This window comes from Coregonus lavaretus (genome assembly GCF_964263955.1).
Source record: "Coregonus lavaretus genome assembly, contig: HAP1_SCAFFOLD_1164, whole genome shotgun sequence".
Lineage (NCBI taxonomy): Eukaryota > Metazoa > Chordata > Actinopteri > Salmoniformes > Salmonidae > Coregonus > Coregonus lavaretus.
In genome coordinates, this window is record NW_028156150.1 from 116,664 (window position 1) to 139,714 (window position 23,051).

The 23,051-nt window shown below is 44.5% G+C and overlaps 1 protein-coding gene across 1 annotated transcript in view; it reads right to left on the reverse strand.

The window, feature by feature from the left end:
- Nucleotides 1-737: 737 nt before the first annotated feature.
- LOC311126733 (CD9 antigen-like) overlaps nucleotides 738-23,051 on the reverse strand; it is a gene marked incomplete at both ends in the record, with an annotated part of 33,107 nt that continues 10,793 nt past the window's right edge. Inside the window, 6 exons of the mRNA XM_084200723.1 lie at nucleotides 738-803; nucleotides 1,190-1,273; nucleotides 1,396-1,452; nucleotides 2,304-2,390; nucleotides 2,563-2,637; nucleotides 4,347-4,444. Of these exons, the coding sequence (XP_084056849.1) occupies nucleotides 738-803; nucleotides 1,190-1,273; nucleotides 1,396-1,452; nucleotides 2,304-2,390; nucleotides 2,563-2,637; nucleotides 4,347-4,444 (467 nt within the window). The remainder of the gene's footprint in view (nucleotides 804-1,189; nucleotides 1,274-1,395; nucleotides 1,453-2,303; nucleotides 2,391-2,562; nucleotides 2,638-4,346; nucleotides 4,445-23,051) is intronic.

A 23,051-nucleotide genomic window follows, 5' to 3' on the forward strand; every position in this document is an offset into this window, starting at 1 on the left:
GCTGTTGGGGGTACTGGAGGACTGGAGTTGGGCTGTTGGGGGTACTGGAGGACTGGAGTTGGGCTGTTGGGCTGTTGGGGGTACTGGAGGACTGGAGTTGGGCTGTTGGGGGTACTGGATGACTGGAGTTGGGCTGTTGGGATACTGGAGGACTGGAGTTGGGCTGTTGGGGGGTACTGGAGGACTGGAGTTGGGCTGTTGGGGGTACTGGAGGACTGGAGTTGGGCTGTTGGGCTGTTGGGGGGTACTGGAGGACTGGAGTTGGGCTGTTGGGGGGTACTGGAGGACTGGAGTTGGGCTGTTGGGGGGTACTGGAGGACTGGAGTTGGGCTGTTGGGGATACTGGAGGACTGGAGTTGGGCTGTTGGGGGTACTGGAGGACTGGAGTTGGGCTGTTGGGCTGTTGGGGGGTACTGGAGGACTGGAGTTGGGCTGTTGGGGGTACTGGAGGACTGGAGTTGGGCTGTTGGGCTGTTGGGGGGACTGGAGGACTGGAGTTGGGCTGTTGGGGATACTGGAGGACTGGAGTTGGGCTGTTGGGCTGTTGGGGGGTACTGGAGGACTGGAGTTGGGCTGTTGGGCTGTTGGGGGGTACTGGAGGACTGGAGTTGGGCTGTTGGGCTGTTGGGGGGTACTGGAGGACTGGAGTTGGGCTGTTGGGCTGTTGGGCGATACTGGAGGACTGGAGTTGGGCTGTTGGGCTGTTGGGATACTGGAGGACTGGAAGGTGTGCCTGTTTAGATGACCTCCCTGCTGTTGCGGATGGCACAACACAACACCATACTGAAGATCATCCCTATAACCTAGAGAGAGAGAGAGAAAGATGTCAACAATGTTTTGGCTTTCATACCATGTAATGTATCTTCTCAGTCATGTTGAGATTGGTCGACTACTATTGCTTTAATGTATTGTTATTCTCATTAATATTGTTGTAGTTGCTGTTAATGGTAATCCCATTTCCACTACTACTATTATTATTGCTGTTGGTCCCACCATTTTATGTTATATGTATACTTTGACAATGTAAGTAATTTCACTTGCCATGTCAATAAAGTCTACTGAATTGAAATTGAGAGAGAACGAAAAAAGGAAGGAGACATTCTTAGAGAGCAATTTAAAGTAGTGTGTGTGTTTGTGTGCGGAAGAGAGAGAGAGAGAGGTAATGTGTCTCCCCCAGTCCTGTTCTCACCATGACTCCAGCGATGCCGATCCCCACATAACCGATGATGTAGAGTTTACTGTTGAAGAACTCCTTGATGCCCACCTCACAGTTCTACACACACACACACACACACACACACACACACGTAAGAACAAAATAAAGATTTAAAAGGAAAGTTCCAATCTTTAGCGATGATGGCTATCTAGGTAGTGAGCTACTGTCATTAGCCCCACCTTGGTGTCAGCTGGGGCCCCGGGACAGAAGCTCTGGGACGTCCCACAGCAGTTCAGCTACAGGGGAGAGAGGAGGGAGTGTGGATGTGGATGCTACCATGGTTACGGATAGTCCTGAATGAATCGTGAATAATGATGAGTGAGAAAGTTACAGACGCACAAATATCATACCTCCCAAGACATGTTAACCTCTCACCATTACAATAACAGGGCAGGTTAGCATTTCTTTTGGGGGGGGGGGGGGCTATGATATTTGTGCGTCTGTAACTTTCTCACTCATCATTATTCACGATTATCTGTAACCATGGTAGCGTCCACATTAATGTAGAAGTGTTTAGAAATATATTATATTCTTATTTATAACAAAAGTGACTCCAAAATGACACAATATATTTTTTACCATTCATTTCTATTGGGCACCAAATAATCTGAAACACAACCAAAACAAACAGCAAATGCATCCAACAAGTTTGTAGAGTCACAAACTTGATGTAGTCATTGTGTGCTGTGAATATGGGACCAAATACTACACTTCTTAATACTTTTATACACATGTAAGTTAATTTGTCCCAATACTTTTGGTCCCCTAAAATGGGCGGACTATGTACAAACAATGCTGTCATTTCTCAACGGTTCAACAGATATGGATGAAAATACCCTCAAATGAAAGCTGACAGTCTGCACCTTAACCACATAGTGTATCATTTCAAATCCAGAGTACAGAGCCAAAACAACAACAAAAAATGTCACTGTCCCAATAATTATGGAGGGCACTGTAAATTGGTAGTTCTACTAGAGTTTGGTATCATTGAAGTCAACAAGAAGTCTTATGCTATGCATCTTTTATCGTGTGTACTATTGTTTGTATGCATAGTTTTTTTCACCAGACAAAATGTTAATGTACTTACAACTTTGTGGTAGGAGTTCTGTATCATTGTGCTGTTGTTGTCGTCGTTGTAGGATTTGACGTAATAGTTCTGGACATCTTTGATAATCTGTGAGAAAATAATCAGACAAGACCATAAAAATAAAAGAATGATAATCATTATCTTCTGACAGGAGTTGTCACGCTATCTGAAGTAAGACAATAAAAGACAGTTGGGACCACAATGGCGTCACCAGTTGTGGTAGGTAACGTGGTGGAGTGGCACGGTGCATCATGGGTACCTTGTCTTTGTTCAAGAAGCCAAACACACCAGCAGCCACCTCCGCGCCGAAGATGATCAGCAGGCAGGCAAAGAACTGGAACACAAAGCAGGTTAGAGTCTACTGTTTCCATGGTTTCTGATCTAGCTTCAAAGAACTGGAACACAAAGACAGGTTAGAGACTACTGTTTCCATGGTTTCTGATCTAGCTTCAAAGAACTGGAACACAAAGACATGTTAGAGTCTACTGTTTCCATGGTTTCTGATCTAGCTTCAAAGAACTGAAACACAAAGACAGGTTAGAGTCTACTGTTTCCATGGTTTCTGATCTAGAACTGGAACACAAAGACAGGTTAGAGTCTACTGTTTCCATGGTTTCTGATCTAGCTTCAAAGAACTGGAACACAAAGACAGGTTAGAGTCTACTGTTTCCATGGTTTCTGATCTAGCTTCAAAGAACTGGAACACAAAGACAGGTTAGAGTCTACTGTTTCCATGGTTTCTGATCTAGCTTCAAAGAACTGAAACCCAAAGACAGGTTAGAGTCTACTGTTTCCATGGTTTCTGATCTAGAACTGGAACACAAAGACAGGTTAGAGTCTACTGTTTCCATGGTTTCTGATCTAGCTTCAAAGAACTGGAACACAAAGACAGGTTAGAGTCTACTGTTTCCATGGTTTCTGATCTAGCTTCAAAGAACTGGAACACAAAGACAGGTTAGAGTCTACTGTTTCCATGGTTTCTGATCTGGCTTCAAAGAACTGGAACACAAAGATAGGTTAGAGTCTACTGTTTCCATGGTTTCTGATCTAGCTTCAAAGAACTGGAACACAAAGCAGGTTAGAGTCTACTGTTTCCATGGTTTCTGATCTGGCTTCATCTTGAGCTCTGTATTTTAAGGTGCACATATTAGCCACTAATCTGTAGTTTATCAGTGTGTATATAACTAGCTTATAAGGCCTCATTAGCCATATACTAGGCCTTCACTAAGTGATTTCTGTATGGCATATATGAGGAGAGGTGTGCCCCTTTCTGTCCAATAAGGTCATTTCTGGACTGTTTTTCTGCAAGTAAAAACATGGTCACACTTCAGAATAGGGAGAACATATTAAGGTACTTATCCCTTATTAGTCCCACATTGAGACAGAGTTTTTCTTGTGTAACTTGCTCTTTATTAACATTAATATGCCTTTATTATAGCTAATAATGATGTTATTAAGAATTGGCCAGTTATACATGACTTAATGTTTGAATAAGAAATCACTTAGTTAAGGCTTAATATATATCTAATGAGACCTAATAAAGGCCTTATAAGCTAGTTAAATACACACTGATAAACTACACATTAGTGGCTAATATGTGCACCTTAAAATAAAGTGTTACTGAAGATTCTGAGTTCAGTCTAGAGCTGAGTAATTATCTAGCTAGCCTGATCCTAATTATCTAGCTAGCCTGATCCTAATTATCTAGCTAACCTGATCCTAATTATCTAGCTAGCCTGATCCTAATTATCTAGCTAGCCTGATCCTAATTATCTAGCTAGCCTGATCCTAATTATCTAGCTAGCCTGATCCTAATTATCTAGCTAGCCTGATCCTAATTATCTAGCTAGCCTGATCCTAATTATCTAGCTAGCCTGATCCTAATTATCTAGCTAGCCTGATCCTAATTATCTAGCTAGCCTGATCCTAATTATCTAGCTAGCCTGATCCTAATTATCTAGCTAGCCTGATCCTAATTATCTAGCTAGCTTGATCCAGTTTTTTCCTCAGGGAAATGAGACTGGTGTCTGTGTGTCAACTCACCAACCCCAGCAGACACTGTGACTCTCGTACGGCTCCACAGCAGCCAAAGAATCCCACCAACATCACTAGACTGCCTGCTATGATCAGAATATACACACCTAGCGAGAGAGAGAGAGAGAGAGAGAGAGAGAGAGAATGTAAAATTGGCTTTCTACCAAATTACTGTACGACAGACCACGTATTCACCCTGCACACCCAAATTGACAAACAAACCAAAACAAAGGCAAAGTCTTCTCATGCTTTGTTGATTTAAAAAAAGCTTTTGACTCAATTTGGCATGAGGGTCTGCTATACAAACTGATGGAAAGTGGTGTTGGGGGAAAAACATACGACATTATAAAATCCATGTACACAAACAACAAGTGTGCAGTTAAAATTGGCAAAAAACACACCGATTTCTTTCCACAGGGCCGTGGGGTGAGACAGGGATGCAGTTAAAGCCCCACCCTCTTCTACATATATATCATTGAATTGGCGAGGGCACTAGAACAGTCTGCAGCACCAGGCCTCACCCTACTAGAATCTGAAGTCAAATGTCTACTGTTCGCTGATGATCTGGTGCTTCTGTCACCAACCAAGGAGGGCCTACAGCAGCACCTAGATCTTCTGCACAGATTCTGTCAGACCTGGGCCCTGACAGTAAATCTCAGTAAGACAAAAATAATGGTGTTCCAAAAAAGGTCCAGTTGCCAGGACCACAAATACAAATTCCATCTAGACATCGTTGCCCTAGAGCACACAAAAAACTATACATACCTCGGCCTAAACATCAACGCCACAGGTAACTTCCACAAAGCTGTGAACGATCTGAGAGACAAGGCAAGAAGGGCCTTCTATGCCATCAAAAGGAACATAGAATTCGACATACCAATTAGGATCTGGCTAAAAATACTTGAATTAGTTATAGAACCCATTGCCCTTTATGGTTGTGAGGTCTGGGGTCCGCTCACCAACCAAGAATTCACAAAATGGACAAACACCAAATTGAGACTCTGCATGCAGAATTCTGCAAAAAAATATCCTCAGGGTACAACGAAAAACACCAAATAATGCATGCAGAGCAGAATTAGGCCGATACCCGCTAATGATCAAAACCCAGAAAATAGCCATTCAATTCAATAACCACTTAAAAGGAAGCGATTCCCAAACCTTCCATAACAAAGCCATCACCTACAGAGAGATAAACTTGGAGAAGAGTACCCTAAGTAAGCTGGTCCTGGGGCTCTGTTCACAAACACAAACAGACCCCACAGTAAATAAATTGGTCATTTAGCAGACGCTCTTATCCAGAGCGACTTACAGGAGCAATTAGGGTTAAGTGCCTTGCTCAAGGGCACATCGACAGATTTTTCACCTAGTCGGCTTGGGGATTAGAACCAGCGACCTTTCGGTTACTGGTACAACGCTCTTAACCACTAAGCTACCTGCCGCCCCAGCAGTGCCCCTGTCACGCCCTGGCTCTGGGGACTCTTATATGTTGAGCCAGGGTGTTAGTTTCTATGTTTAGTGTTCTATGTTCATGTTCTAGTTTATGTGTTTCTATGTTGGCCGGGGTGGTTCCCAATCAGAGGCAGCTGTGGCTTGGAGTCTCTGATTGGGAACCATACTTAGGCAGCCTGTTTTGCACTGGTCATTTGTGGGATCTTGTTCCGGAGAGGTTTGTGTTTGTTTTAACTCAGGACTTCACGTATCGTTTTGTTGTTTTGTTATTGTCATTAAAAGATGTACGCATATCACGCTGCGCCTTGGTCCGCTTCATCATGTGTCAACGATCGTGACAGCCCCAGGACAACAACACAATTGGACCCAACCAAATCATGAGAAAAAAAAAGAGAATTACTTGACACATTGGAAAGAATTAACACAAAAAACAGAGCAAACTAGAATGCTATTTGGCCCTAAACAGAGAGTACACAGTGGCAGAATACCTGACCACTGTGACTGACCCAAACTTAAGGAAAGCTTTGACTATGTACAGACTCAGTGAGCATAGCCTTGCTATTGAGAAAGGCCGCCGTAGGCAGACCTGGCTCTCAAGAGAAGACAGGCTATGTACACACTGCCCACATGAGGTGGAAACTGAGCTGCACTTCCTAACCTCCTGCCAAATGTATGACCATATTAGAGACATATACAGTGGGGAAAAAAAGTATTTAGTCAGCCACCAATTGTGCAAGGTCTCCCACTTAAAAAGATGAGAGAGGCCTGTAATTGTCATCATAGGTACACGTCAACTATGACAGACAAATTGAGGAAAAAAAATCCAGAAAATCACATTGTAGGATTTTTAATGAATTTATTTGCAAATTATGGTGGAAAATAAGTATTTGGTCACCTACAAACAGGCAAGATTTCTGGCTCTCACAGACCTGTAACTTCTTCTTTAAGAGGCTTCTCTGTCCTCCACTCGTTACCTGTATTAATGGCACCTGTTTGAACTTGTTATCAGTATAAAAGACACCTGTCCACAACCTCAAACAGTCACACTCCAAACTCCACTATGGCCAAGACCAAAGAGCTGTCAAAGGACACCAGAAACAAAATTGTAGACCTGCACCAGGCTGGGAAGACTGAATCTGCAATAGGTAAGCAGCTTGGTTTGAAGAAATCAACTGTGGGAGCAATTATTAGGAAATGGAAGACATACAAGACCACTGATAATCTCCCTCGATCTGGGGCTCCACACAAGATCTCACCCCGTGGGGTCAAAATGATCACAAGAACGGTGAGCAAAAATCCCAGACCCACATGGGGGGACCTAGTGAATGACCTGCAGAGAGCTGGGACCAAAGTAACAAAGCCTACCATCAGTAACACACTACGCCGCCAGGGACTCAAATCATGCAGTGCCAGACGTGTCCCCCTGCTTAAGCCAGTACATGTCCGGGCCCATCTGAAGTTTCCTAGAGTGCATTTGGATGATCCAGAAGAGGATTGGGAGAATGTCATATGGTCAGATGAAACCAAAATAGAACTTTTTGGTAAAAACTCAACTCGTCGTGTTTGGAGGACAAAGAATGCTGAGTTGCATCCAAAGAACACCATACCTACTGTGACGCATGGGGGTGGAAACATCATGCTTTGGGGCTATTTTTCTGCAAAGGGACCAGGACGACTGATCCGTGTAAAGGAAAGAATGAATGGGGCCATGTATCGTGAGATTTTGAGTGAAAACCTCCTTCCATCAGCAAGGGCATTGAAGATGAAACGTGGCTGGGTCTTTCAGCATGACAATGATCCCAAACACACCGCCCGGGCAACGAAGGAGTGGCTTCGTAAGAAGCATTTCAAGGTCCTGGAGTGGCCTAGCCAGTCTCCAGATCTCAACCCCATAGAAAATCTTTGGAGGGAGTTGAAAGTCCGTGTTGCCAAGCGACAGCCCCAAAACATCATTGCTCTAGAGGAGATCTGCATGGAGGAATGGGCCAAAATACCAGCAACAGTGTGTGAAAACCTTGTGAAGACTTACAGAAAACGTTTGACCTGTGTCATTGCCAACAAAGGGTATATAACAAAGTATTGAGAAACTTTTGTTATTGACCAAATACTTATTTTCCACCATAATTTGCAAATAAATTCATTAAAAATCCTACAATGTGATTTTCTGGATTTTCTTTCCTCATTTTGTCTGTCATAGTTGATGTGTACCTATGATGAAAATTACAGGCCTCTCTCATCTTTTTAAGTGGGAGAACTTGCACAATTGGTGGCTGACTAAATACTTTTTTTCCCCCCACTGTATTTCCCTCAGATTACACAGATCCACAAAGAATTCGAAAACAAACCCAATTTTGATAAACTCCCTTATCTACTGGGTGAACTATTTGCACGTCATTACAACACTGTATATATATACATAATATGACATTTTAAATGTCTTTATTCTTTTGGGACTGAGTGTAATGTTTACTGTTAATATTTATTGTTTATTTCACTTTTGTTTACTATCTACTTCCCTTGCTTTGGCAATGTTAACATACAGTACCATTCAAAAGTTTGGGATCACTTAGAAATGTCCTTGTTTTCAAAAGAAAAGCAATTTTTTTGTCCATTAAAATAACATCAAATTGATCAGAAATACAGTGTAGACATTGTTAATGTTGTAAATGGCTATTGTAGCTGGAAACGGCTGATTTTTAATGGAATATCTACATAGGCGTACATAGGCCCATTATCAGCAACCATCAGTCCTGTGTTCCAATTGCACGTTGTGTTTGCTAATCCAAGTTTATCATTTTAAAAGGCTAATTGATAATTAGAAAACCCTTTTGCAATTATGTTAGCACAGTTGAAAACTGTTGTGCTGATTAAAGAAGCGATAAAACTGGACTTCTTGAGACTAGTTGAGTATCTGGAGCATCAGCAATTGTGGGTTCGATTACAGGCTCAAAATGGCCAGAAACAAATAACTTTCTTCTGAAACTCGTCAGTCTATTCTTGTTATGAGAAATTAAGGCTATTCCATGCGAGAAATTGCCAAGAAACCTTCTAGGCAGAGTTGCAAAGAAAAAGCCATATCTCAGACTTGCCAATAAAAAGAAAAGATTAAGATGGGCAGTCTGAGATATGGCTTTCTCTTTGCAACTCTGCCTAGAAGGTCAGCATCCCGGAGTCGCCTCTTCACTGTTGATGTTGAGACTGGTGTTTTGTGGGTACTATTTAATGAAGCTGCCAGTTGAGGACCTGTGAGGCGTCTGTTTCTCAAACTAGACACTCTAATGTATTCGTCCTCTTGCTCAGTTGTGCACCGGGCCTCCCACTCCTCTTTCTATTCTGGTTAGATCCAGTTTGCGCTGTTCTGTGAAGGGAGTAGTACACAGCTTTGTACGAGATCTTCAGTTTCTTGGCAATTTCTCGCATAGAATAGCCTTCATTTGTCAGAACAGGAATAGACTGACGAGTTTCAGAAGAAAGTTATTTGTTTCTGGCCATTTTGAGCCTGTAATCGAACCCACAATTGCTGATGCTCCAGATACTCAACTAGTCTCAAGAAGGCCAGTTTGTTTCTTTAATCAGCACAACAGTTTTCAGCTGTGCTAACATAATTGCAAAAGGGTTTTCTAATGATCAATTAGCCTTTGAAAATTATAAACTTGGATTAGCAAACACAACGTGCCATTGGAACACAGGACTGATGGTTGCTGATAATGGGCCTCTGTACGCCTATGTAGATATTCCATAAAAAATCAGCCGTTTCCAGCTACAATAGCCATTTACAACATTAACAATGTTTACACTGTATTTCTGATATTATTTGAATGTACAAAAACATTGCTTTTCTATCGAAAACAAGGACATTTCTAAGTACGGTAGTGTAAGTTTCCCATGCCAATAAAGCCCTTAAATTGAAATTGAATTGAGAGAGAGAGAGAGAGAGAGAGGGAGAAAGGGAGAGGGAGAGAGAGAGAATAAGAGGAGAGAGAGACTTTTTGACTTTCTTTAATGATACACCCCCTTTTAAAAAACAAATTCCCCTGTACTGCATACTCACATTTCCCTCTACCTCACGATACAAAACAACACATCACAATAACCAAAACCTCACCACTTCTACAACCGTATATCCAACCCATCTTCCCCAGCTCTACAGACCCCCCCCCCCCCCCCCCCCCCCCCCCCCCCCCCCCGACACACCATCTCTCCTGAAACATCTCCACACTTTTTTTATGGAACTCAAATTCCACCCTGCGGCGAGCAGAGACCCTCCCATTAAATAATAGTAAAGGGTCTGTTATCCCCCCACCTTTGACCCTGTTCCTCCTTGTTATCCAAATAGCCAGCTTTGCCTGAGCAAACAGAAAATTCAACAACACACATTTGGCCTTTTCCTTATTTGAATACCTGTACTCCATTATAAACATCCCGACAGTAAACTCCACCCCCAACCTCTCACACAGACGTTCCAACTGAGACATTAAAGGCATTAACCTGGCGCACACAGAAAACACATGAATCACAGTTTCACTCATGACTCAGAAAGGACACCCATGTCTGACTCCTAATGTTCCTCACCTTAATGCAGAGGTTGTAGAGGGCTTTACCTCCCACCCCCTCAAACTCGCTTGGAGTGTTAAAATCTAACCAGTCCTCCAGACCCCCTTGCCAGTCCCCAGTCTCTGCCGTCACCTGCAGTGGCGGAAACATTGGTGGCCCCTCCCACCTTGGCCGCTCAAACACCCCCCTTACCGGCTCAGACAGTGCCTCCTGGACCTCCCCCAGGAATCTCTCCAGCAGCCTGTTTGTTGTGCCAGGACTTCCGGGGTTTTCCAAAACCTCCTCCAGCAGTAGCAGGTCACCCAGCCTTAGTAAACCCGCTGCCATCAGTCGCCTCTGCAGGGTGGCCGACTGAACCGATCTCAAAAGGATGGTTGGGTTGTGGAAGATAGGCTCCTCCCACACCCACAGCCCAGGCTCCTACACCCCCTTCTCGGTGTGGGCCTTAGCAGCTGCCAGGCCCTCAGCACTGCAGAGTAAAAATCAGAGAGACCTGGTGTACTAAGCCTCTCCAGCCTCATGAGGAACAGCTGCCGTCCAACCCTAATCCGCCAGCTCTCTACTGTGTACAACACTGCCTCCCTCAGCCAGTGATGGCCCGACCAGAAAAAAATCCACCAGCTTGCGTTGCAGGTCTGTGAGCAGACCGGCGGGGGGGTTGAGGACAGCCAGTTTATGCCACAGGGAAGATGCCACCAGGTTGTTGATTATCAGCACCCTCCCTCTATATGACACTTGGGACAGGAGCCACCTCCACCTGGCCAGTCTGTACACCACTGCCTGTGACAGCCCCTCCCAATTCTTCCTGACCCACCTCTCCGAGCCCAGGTACAACCCCAAAATGTTAAGCCCTTCACAACCCCACTGCAAACCCCCTGGAAGCATAGGGGGGCCCCTATCCCTCCATGCCCCACATAACAGAGCTTTGTTCTGGCCCCAGTTCATCTTAGCTGATGAAGCTCCCTCATACACCTTCAGACTAGTCTCTAGTGCCTGCATATCCTGCCCATCCCTGACCATCACAGAAACGTCATCTGCATACGCCGACACTGCTATGCCTGTCAACACACTCCCTGCAGTCTCCTGCGTAGCATGCCCAAAAAAGGCTAAATGGCGAGTGTAAATAACTGCCCCAATAGAGGGCATCCTTGTCTAATGCCCCACCTCACCCAGACTGGCCTACTGAGCCCCCCTCCCACCTTGACCATACATGATGCCCCAGCATACAACATCTTCACACAGGCCAAAAACCTTTGCCCAAAACCAAACACAGACATTATATTAAACAGATACTCATGGTCCACTCTATCAAAAGCCTTCTCTTGGTCTAAAGAGACCAGTCCAACATTCACATTAGAAACTCTCGGCAAGTCCAACATGTCCCTGATTAAGAACAAGTTGTCCGTGATTGAGCGTCCCGGTACACAATATGTCTGGTCCTTGTGTACTATAGAGTCCAGATGGGACTTCAGTCTGTAAGCGAGGACCTTGGCAAATAACTTGCAGTCCACACAGAGCAATGCCACAGGCCTCCAGTTCTTAAGTTCACACAAGTCCCCTTTTTTGGGCAGGAGAGTCAGAGCCGCCCGACGACAGCTCATCGGCAACTCTCCGACCCCGACGCACTCACGCAACACGCAAAAGAAGTCCAGTCCAATTATTCCCCAGAATTTTTTATAAAACTCCACTGGGAGTCCATCGACCCCCGGTGCACGGCCGGGGGACATCTGGGTTACGGCCTCTGCCAGTTCATGGGACAACAGGGGAATGTCCATTTCATCCCTCTGTGCCAGAGAGAGCTTAGGGAGTTCTGCAAACAAAACCTGAGCACACATAGGATCACACAGTTCTGCCCTATACAACTCAGTATAAAACTCCACAGTCCGCTCCCACATCTCCCCCACCACAGAGGTTACCTGCCCATCTGACAGACGTAGACAATGCATAACCCTTGGCTTCACCGCTCTGTCTTTCCAAACCAAAGGAGGAGGAGCTGGGAGCATCCATCTCCTTGAGCATGGAGAACCTAGCTGTTACAAGTGCTCCCTTTGCTTTAACCTGGAAAAAACTGCCCAGGTCCCTACGTAGTTCAGCTAAATTAGCCTGGAGGCCTACATTGCCTTGCCCAACCAGCTCTTCCTCCACCTCACTGATACTACGCTCGAGTTCCCCCAATACTCTCCTAGCCTCTGAGGATGAGAGAGCTGTATACTGTTGACAGAAAAATTTTCCAACATCCCACCATTGACTCAGAGACTCATACTCCTCTCTTCGCTGCCCCCACCTTTCCCAAAAAGTCTGGAAACCTGAGCAAAAAGTGCCATTTTGTAAGAGCTTTACATGAAACTTCCAATAGGATGCCTGCTGAGGCCCTGGTGAAATAGACAGCCGAGCCATGGTTATGTGATGATCTGAAAAACCCACCGGGAGAATGGTAGCGCCCAACAGCCTATTGCTCTGATTCCTGGACATGTAAAACCGATCGAGTTGGGCTGCACTCACCCTAGCCCCAAAGACCTTCACCCATGTATACTGTCTTGTGTTGGGATGTCTAGTTCTCCAAACATCCACTAGGTCAAACTGATGAATGACGTCCCTTTAACACCCCCACTGAGCCTGAATGAGGCTCCTCCCCATAATCTGTCTTTCGTAAAATCCATCGTACAGTTCCAGTCTCCGCCGACCACCAGCGTCTCCTCAGGCGCTACCTGTGAGAGTTCCTGTCTAAGACACCCAAACAGAAGCCCCCTCTCCCTCCCTGTGTTAGGCACACACACATTTATAAGGACCAAACCCCTGTTGTTAATTTCTGCTTTTACTACAAGCGGTCTACCCCTACACACCTCCTTTGAGGAGCACATTTTTACAGCCAGACCCGGTGCAAAAAGGACTGCCACCCCCACACTAACATTTGTTCCATGGCTCAGCACACTTTGCCGCTTTCCACCAGAGCCCCCAGTCGACTTCATTCCTCACATCACTATGCGTCTCCTGCAAAACCACCCCTGTACTTTTTTCTGTTTTACATATTCACCCAACAGACTCCTCTTTCCCGCATCTCTGGCGCCATTTATATTAAGCGAGCCTACCCAAAGAGTCTCCATAAGAAGTGGGAGAAAAGCCAGCAAAGAAAGAGACCAATAGCAAAGCTCAAAAAGCCCCAGTGCCAGAAAAAAACGACTAATCTAAACAGCATCTGAAGGTAGACCCTTACGCACAGTTGTGACCCACTTCCTCAACCTAAAACGTTTCCTGGGTGAGAGGTCACCATGCCCCTCATTTTTCATAGCATGTTGTACTGATCTTACAAACTTTCCCGGATTGAAAAAAAAAAGCTTCAACCTTTTTCCCTTTAGTCTCATTCAGGAACCTTGACAGTTCCCTCACTGTGTACTTTGACCCCTCTGCCTGACTGGCTGTCAGCTCTGGACCCATTGAGGAGGAGTCTGAAAACAAATCCTCCTCATCATCCTCTTCCTCAGACTCACCCAGGAAACGAAAACTCCGTCCTCTTCCTCCCTAACTTTGAAAAATAAAACAGTGGGTACCACTAAACAGTGTGTTAACCCTCCACCATAGAAAATATAAATTTTATGAAAAGACCAAGGAAAGAATCAAGAAAATATGTAAAGACAGAGCCCTCCACACGGCCTCTCAACTACAAAACACTCCCAGCATGCACTGAGAGAGGGAGAGAGAGAATGAGAGGAGAGAGAGAGAATGAGAGAGAGCAAGAATGAGAGGAGAGAGAGAGAGAATGAGAGGAGAGAGAGAGAATGAGAGGAGAGAGAGAGAGAATGAGAGGAGAGAGAGAGAATGAGAGAGAGCAAGAATGAGAGGAGAGAGAGAGAGAATGAGAGGAGAGAGAGAGAGAATGAGAGGAGAGAGGAAGGGGGAGAGCAGCAGAAAACAATCAGATGAAAGACCATTCAGTATATTATTATTATTATTATATAATATATATTATATATTCAGAGAGACTGTTGTAGTTCCCAGGAGCACCAGCAAATGGCAGCATTAGACCATATAATCAATAATATTATCAACCAGACCATATAAACAATACTATTATCAACCAGACCATATAATCAATACTATTATCAACCAGACCATATAAACAATACTATTATCAACCAGACCATATAATCAATACTATTATCAACCAGACCATATAATCAATACTATTATCAACCAGACCATATAAACAATACTATTATCAACCAGACCATATAATCAATACTATTATCAACCAGACCATATAAACAATACTATTATCAACCAGACCATATAATCAATACTATTATCAACCAGACCATATAATCAATACTATTATCAACCAGACCATATAATCAATACTATTATCAACCAGACCATATAAACCAGGGGTGTCAAACTCATTTTAGCTCAGGGGCCACATGGAGGAAAATCTATTCCCAAGTGGGCCGGACCGGAAAAATCATGGTATATATAACTTAAAAACAACAACTTCAGATTGTTTTCTTTGTTTTAATACGATCAACATACAACATAAAGCTGGAGCCTGAGGACAGTGTGTCCAAAATAGTACAAGCACAACATCACTATTAATCATAAAACACCTCAAGTTATTTGAAAGTTCTGAGGAAAAAGAACACACAAACACACAATGCCTCAGTGATTAACAGAACTGTTTCACAGATCACAGAACTATATCAGGGTGTCATTTCTCAGGCAGAAATGTAGATAAAAATAATGAAATCCTGTTCCCCAAACAAGTGCAAGAACCACAGAGTCAAGAATAGGTTAAATATACAAATAAAATAAAATCAATTAAAAACAATAGCACATCAACATAAAAACATATAAACATAAATCTGAAAGCGTTGCTCAAACTCCCGTAACAGTCACGTTATTTTATCTTTGAACCGCTTCATGTCTGCCACATGTTGGGTCGCGCACACATTTTTCAGACAGGGGAAGTGAGCTGCATCACCACCGGCAAGTTGCGTCTCCCACAATGACAGCTTCAACTTGAAAGAACGTATGCTGTCATAATACTGCGTGACAACTTTGTTGCGCCCTTGCAGCTGTTTGTTCAAGTTATTCAGGTGCTCTGTAACATCCACCATAAATGCAAGGTCCTGCATCCATTCTGCGGAATGAAATTCTTACACTGGTTTGCCCTTTTCTTCCATGAACTGTTCAATTTCTTCTCGTAAATCAAAGAAACGCCTCAGCACAGCACCTCGGCTTAACCATCTTACCTCAGTGTGGTATGGCAGGCCATAGATGTGGTCTTTCTCTCTGAGAAGGCTGTCAAACTGACAGTGATTCAGGCTTCTGGATCTGATTAAATTAACAGTTTGGATGACCACCTTCATGACGTTATCCATCTTGAATGACTTGCAACACAAAGCCTCCTGGTGCAAAATACAGTGAAAAGTCAAAAAATCACGTCCTCCATTTGCAGATTGCACTTTCTCTCTGAACTTTGTCACAACGCCTGCTTTTTTCCCGATCATTGAGGGCGCACCATCTGTAGCCAGGCTGACAGCGCGGGACCAGTCCACTCCGACCCTGTCCAGCGCGCCGACGAGTGCGGTAAAAATATCAGCTGCTGTCGTTGTATCTGTCATCGGCACCAACTCCACGAACTCCTCGGTGACGGTCAATGTGTCATCAACTCCGCGGATGAAAATGGCCAGTTGTGCAACATCTGTAATGTCCGTGCTTTCATCAATTGCAACCGAAAACGCAATAAATGACTTTACTTTTTGCTTCAACTGGCTGTCCAAATCCACTGAAAGATCGGAAATCCTGTCTGCAACTGTGTTTCTTGTCAGGCTGATATTTGCAAAAGCCTGCCGCTTTTCAGGGCACACAATCTCCGCTGCCTTCATCATGCATGTTTTTACAAATTCACCCTCACTAAATGGTTTTGAAGCCACTGCGATTTCATTAGCAATGAGGTAGCTAGCTTTCACTGCAGCGTCACTGATGTCTCGGCTGTGAGTAAACACAGACTGCTGTTTCTTCAGACCCTCCAACAGTTCATTCACCTTCTCTCATCTCCGCTGTCCTTGAAAGTTGTCATATTTGTCGGCATGAAGACTCACATAGTGGCGACAAAGGTTATATTCTTTCAGCACTGCAACATGCTCTGAACACACCAAACATACAGCTTTCCCATTCAATTCCGTGAATAAATAGGATGACCATTTTTCTTGGAACACTCTGCACTCTGCGTCCACTTTTCTCTTTTTTGACAGAGACATATTGGGGCAATGAGGGTGCCAAAGCACATAAAGTTAAAAGTAGAAGCCGCAATAAATATCGCGGGCAAAACAAAGTAGATCATTGGCTGCACGTGCTTGACCTACTTGCTCTGCCCCGGTATAAACAGTTTGCTTGCTTAACACAATTGCTATTGCGCCATCCAGTGATCTATTGCGCCATCCAATTGCAGCGCACTTTTATCCTTTACAAAAAAACAACAAAAAAAAAAGTTTTTTATTTGTATTTTTTATAAATCATCTTGCGGGCCGGATTAAACCCGTTTGCGGGCCTGATCCGGCCCGCGGGCCGGACGTTTGACACCCCTGATATAAACAATACTATTATCAACCAGACCATATAAACAATACTATTATCAACCAGACCATATAAACAATACTATTATCAACCAGACCATATAATCAATACTATTATCAACCAGACCATATAATCAATACTATTATCACCATACGTGAGAAAACTTTACTGAACCCAAGATGAACATCATGGGACTAAAGTCTGGCGAACTGGACTAAACACAACAGACATAATGTAGTGACCAGCAGGACCGTCAGTACCATAACTCTGGACTAAACAGACATAAGGTAGTGACCAGCAGGACCGTCAGTACCATAACTCTGGACTAAACAGACATAAGGTAGTGACCAGCAGGAGAGTCAGTACCATAACTCTGGACTAAACAGACATAAGGTAGTGACCAGCAGGACCGTCAGTACCATAACTCTGGACTAAACAGACATAAGGTAGTGACCAGCAGGACAGTCAGTACCATAACTCTGGACTAAACAGACATAAGGTAGTGACCAGCAGGACAGTCAGTACCATAACTCTGGACTAAACAGACATAAGGTAGTGACCAGCAGGACCGTCAGTACCATAACTCTGGACTAAACAGACATAAGGTAGTGACCAGCAGGACAGTCAGTACCATAACTCTGGACTAAACAGACATAATGCAGTGACCAGCAGGACCGTCAGTACCATAACTCTGGACTAAAAAGACATAAGGTAGTGACCAGCAGGACCGTCAGTACCATAACTCTGGACTAAACAGACATAATGCAGTGACCAGCAGGACAGTCAGTACCATAACTCTGGACTAAACAGACATAAGGTAGTGACCAGCAGGACAGTCAGTACCATAACTCTGGACTAAACAGACATAAGGTAGTGACCAGCAGGACCGTCAGTACCATAACTCTGGACTAAACAGACATAAGGTAGTGACCAGCAGGACCGTCACTACCATAACTCTGGACTAAACAGACATAAGGTAGTGACCAGCAGGACAGTCAGTACCATAACTCTGGACTAAACAGACATAAGGTAGTGACCAGCAGGACCGTCAGTACCATAACTCTGGACTAAACAGACATAATGCAGTGACCAGCAGGACAGTCAGTACCATAACTCTGGACTAAACAGACATAAGGTAGTGACCAGCAGGACCGTCAGTACCATAACTCTGGACTAAACAGACATAAGGTAGTGACCAGCAGGACAGTCAGTACCATAACTCTGGACTAAACAGACATAAGGTAGTGACCAGCAGGACCGTCAGTACCATAACTCTGGACTAAACAGACATAAGGTAGTGACCAGCAGGACAGTCAGTACCATAACTCTGGACTAAACAGACATAAGGTAGTGACCAGCAGGACAGTCAGTACCATAACTCTGGACTAAACAGACATAAGGTAGTGACCAGCAGGACAGTCAGTACCATAACTCTGGACTAAACAGACATAAGGTAGTGACCAGCAGGACAGTCAGTACCATAACTCTGGACTAAACAGACATAAGGTAGTGACCAGCAGGACAGTCAGTACCATAACTCTGGACTAAACAGACATAAGGTAGTGACCAGCAGGACCGTCAGTACCATAACTCTGGACTAAACAGACATAAAGTAGTGACCAGCAGGACAGTCAGTACCATAACTCTGGACTAAACAGACATAAGGTAGTGACCAGCAGGACCGTCAGTACCATAATTCTGGACTAAACAGACATAAGGTAGTGACCAGCAGGACCGTCAGTACCATAACTCTGGACTAAACAGACATAAGGTAGTGACCAGCAGAACAGTCAGTACCATAACTCTGGACTAAACAGACATAAGGTAGTGACCAGCAGGACCGTCAGTACCATAACTCTGGACTAAACAGACATAAGGTAGTGACCAGCAGGACAGTCAGTACCATAACTCTGGACTAAACAGACATAAGGTAGTGACCAGCAGGACCGTCAGTACCATAACTCTGGACTAAACAGACATAAGGTAGTGACCAGCAGGACCGTCAGTACCATAACTCTGGACTAAACAGACATAAGGTAGTGACCAGCAGGACCGTCAGTACCATAACTCTGGACTAAACAGACATAAGGTAGTGACCAGCAGGACAGTCAGTACCATAACTCTGGACTAAACAGACATAAGGTAGTGACCAGCAGGACCGTCAGTACCATAACTCTGGACTAAACAGACATAAGGTAGTGACCAGCAGGACCGTCAGTACCATAACTCTGGACTAAACAGACATAAGGTAGTGACCAGCAGGACGGTCAGTACCATAACTCTGGACTAAACAGACATAAGGTAGTGACCAGCAGGACCGTCAGTACCATAACTCTGGACTAAACAGACATAAGGTAGTGACCAGCAGGACAGTCAGTACCATAACTCTGGACTAAACAGACATAAGGTAGTGACCAGCAGGACAGTCAGTACCATAACTCTGGACTAAACAGACATAAGGTAGTGACCAGCAGGACCATCAGTACCATAACTCTGGACTAAACAGACATAAGGTAGTGACCAGCAGGACAGTCAGTACCATAACTCTGGACTAAACAGACATAAGGTAGTGACCAGCAGGACAGTCAGTACCATAACTCTGGACTAAACAGACATAAGGTAGTGACCAGCAGGACAGTCAGTACCATAACTCTGGACTAAACAGACATAAGGTAGTGACCAGCAGGACAGTCAGTACCATAACTCTGGACTAAACAGACATAAGGTAGTGACCAGCAGGACCGTCAGTACCATAACTCTGGACTAAACAGACATAAGGTAGTGACCAGCAGGACAGTCAGTACCATAACTCTGGACTAAACAGACATAAGGTAGTGACCAGCAGGACAGTCAGTACCATAACTCTGGACTAAACAGACATAAGGTAGTGACCAGCAGGACCGTCAGTACCATAACTCTGGACTAAACAGACATAAGGTAGTGACCAGCAGGACCGTCAGTACCATAACTCTGGACTAAACAGACATAAGGTAGTGACCAGCAGGACAGTCAGTACCATAACTCTGGACTAAACAGACATAAGGTAGTGACCAGCAGGACAGTCAGTACCATAACTCTGGACTAAACAGACATAAGGTAGTGACCAGCAGGACCGTCAGTACCATAACTCTGGACTAAACAGACATAAGGTAGTGACCAGCAGGACCATCAGTACCATAACTCTGGACTAAACACACATAAGGTAGTGACCATTAGGACAGTCAGTACCATAACTCTGGACTAAACAGACAAGGTAGTGACCAGCAGGACCATCAGTACCATAACTCTGGACTAAACAGACATAAGGTAGTGACCAGCAGGACAGTCAGTACCATAACTCTGGACTAAACAGACATAAGGTAGTGACCAGCAGGACAGTCAGTACCATAACTCTGGACTAAACAGACATAAGGTAGTGACCAGCAGGACCGTCAGTACCATAACTCTGGACTAAACAGACATAAGGTAGTGACCAGCAGGACCGTCAGTACCATAACTCTGGACTAAACAGACATAAGGTAGTGACCAGCAGGACAGTCAGTACCATAACTCTGGACTAAACAGACATAAGGTAGTGACCAGCAGGACAGTCAGTACCATAACTCTGGACTAAACAGACATAAGGTAGTGACCAGCAGGACAGTCAGTACCATAACTCTGGACTAAACAGACATAAGGTAGTGACCAGCAGGACCGTCAGTACCATAACTCTGGACTAAACAGACATAAGGTAGTGACCAGCAGGACCGTCAGTACCATAACTCTGGACTAAACAGACATAAGGTAGTGACCAGCAGGACCGTCAGTACCATAACTCTGGACTAAACAGACATAAGGTATTGACCAGCAGGACCGTCAGTACCATAACTCTGGACTAAACAGATATAAGGTAGTGACCAGCAGGACCGTCAGTACCATAACTCTGGACTAAACAGATATAAGGTAGTGACCAGCAGGACCGTCAGTACTATAACTCTGGACTAAACAGATATAAGGTAGTGACCAGCAGGACAGTCAGTACCATAACTCTGGACTAAACAGACATAAGGTAGTGACCAGCAGGACCGTCAGTACCATAACTCTGGACTAAACAGACATAAGGTAGTGACCAGCAGGACCGTCAGTACCATAACTCTGGACTAAACAGACATAAGGTAGTGACCAGCAGGACCGTCAGTACCATAACTCTGGACTAAACAGACATAAGGTAGTGACCAGCAGGACCGTCAGTACCATAACTCTGGACTAAACAGACATAAGGTAGTGACCAGCAGGACAGTCAGTACCATAACTCTGGACTAAACAGACATAAGGTAGTGACCAGCAGGACTGTCAGTACCATAACTCTGGACTAAACAGACATAAGGTAGTGACCAGCAGGACAGTCAGTACCATAACTCTGGACTAAACAGACATAAGGTAGTGACCAGCAGGACCGTCAGTACCATAACTCTGGACTAAACAGACATAAGGTAGTGACCAGCAGGACCGTCAGTACCATAACTTTGGACTAAACAGACATAAGGTAGTGACCAGCAGGACAGTCAGTACCATAACTCTGGACTAAACAGACATAAGGTAGTGACCAGCAGCACCGTCAGTACCATAACTGTGGACTAAACAGACATAAGGTAGTGACCAGCAGGACAGTCAGTACCATAACTCTGGACTAAACAGACATAAGGTAGTGACCAGCAGGACCGTCAGTACCATAACTCTGGACTAAACAGACATAAGGTATTGACCAGCAGGACCGTCAGTACCATAACTGTGGACTAAACAGACATAAGGTAGTGACCAGCAGGACAGTCAGTACCATAACTCTGGACTAAACAGACATAAGGTAGTGACCAGCAGGACCGTCAGTACCATAACTCTGGACTAAACAGACATAAGGTAGTGACCAGCAGGACCGTCAGTACCATAACTCTGGACTAAACAGACATAAGGTAGTGACCAGCAGGACCGTCAGTACCATAACTCTGGACTAAACAGACATAAGGTAGTGACCAGCAGGACCGTCAGTACCATAACTCTGGACTAAACAGACATAAGGTAGTGACCAGCAGGACAGTCAGTACCATAACTCTGGACTAAACAGACATAAGGTAGTGACCAGCAGGACTGTCAGTACCATAACTCTGGACTAAACAGACATAAGGTAGTGACCAGCAGGACAGTCAGTACCATAACTCTGGACTAAACAGACATAAGGTAGTGACCAGCAGGACCGTCAGTACCATAACTCTGGACTAAACAGACATAAGGTAGTGACCAGCAGGACCGTCAGTACCATAACTCTGGACTAAACAGACATAAGGTAGTGACCAGCAGGACAGTCAGTACCATAACTCTGGACTAAACAGACATAAGGTAGTGACCAGCAGCACCGTCAGTACCATAACTGTGGACTAAACAGACATAAGGTAGTGACCAGCAGGACAGTCAGTACCATAACTCTGGACTAAACAGACATAAGGTAGTGACCAGCAGGACCGTCAGTACCATAACTCTGGACTAAACAGACATAAGGTAGTGACCAGCAGGACCGTCAGTACCATAACTCTGGACTAAACAGACATAAGGTAGTGACCAGCAGGACAGTCAGTACCATAACTCTGGACTAAACAGACATAAGGTAGTGACCAGCAGGACCGTCAGTACCATAACTCTGGACTAAACAGACATAAGGTAGTGACCAGCAGGACCGTCAGTACCATAACTCTGGACTAAACAGACATAAGGTAGTGACCAGCAGGACCGTCAGTACTATAACTCTTGACTAAACAGACATAAGGTAGTGACCAGCAGGACAGTCAGTACCATAACTCTGGACTAAACAGACATAAGGTAGTGACCAGCAGGACCGTCAGTACCATAACTCTGGACTAAACAGACATAAGGTAGTGACCAGCAGGACCGTCAGTACCATAACTCTGGACTAAACAGACATAAGGTAGTGACCAGCAGGACAGTCAGTACCATAACTCTGGACTAAACAGACATAAGGTAGTGACCAGCAGGACAGTCAGTACTACACTGAACAAAAATCCCAGAAATGTCCCAAATCAAATCAAATCACATTTTATTGGTCACATACACATATTTAGCAGATGTTATTGCGGTATAGCGAAATGCTTG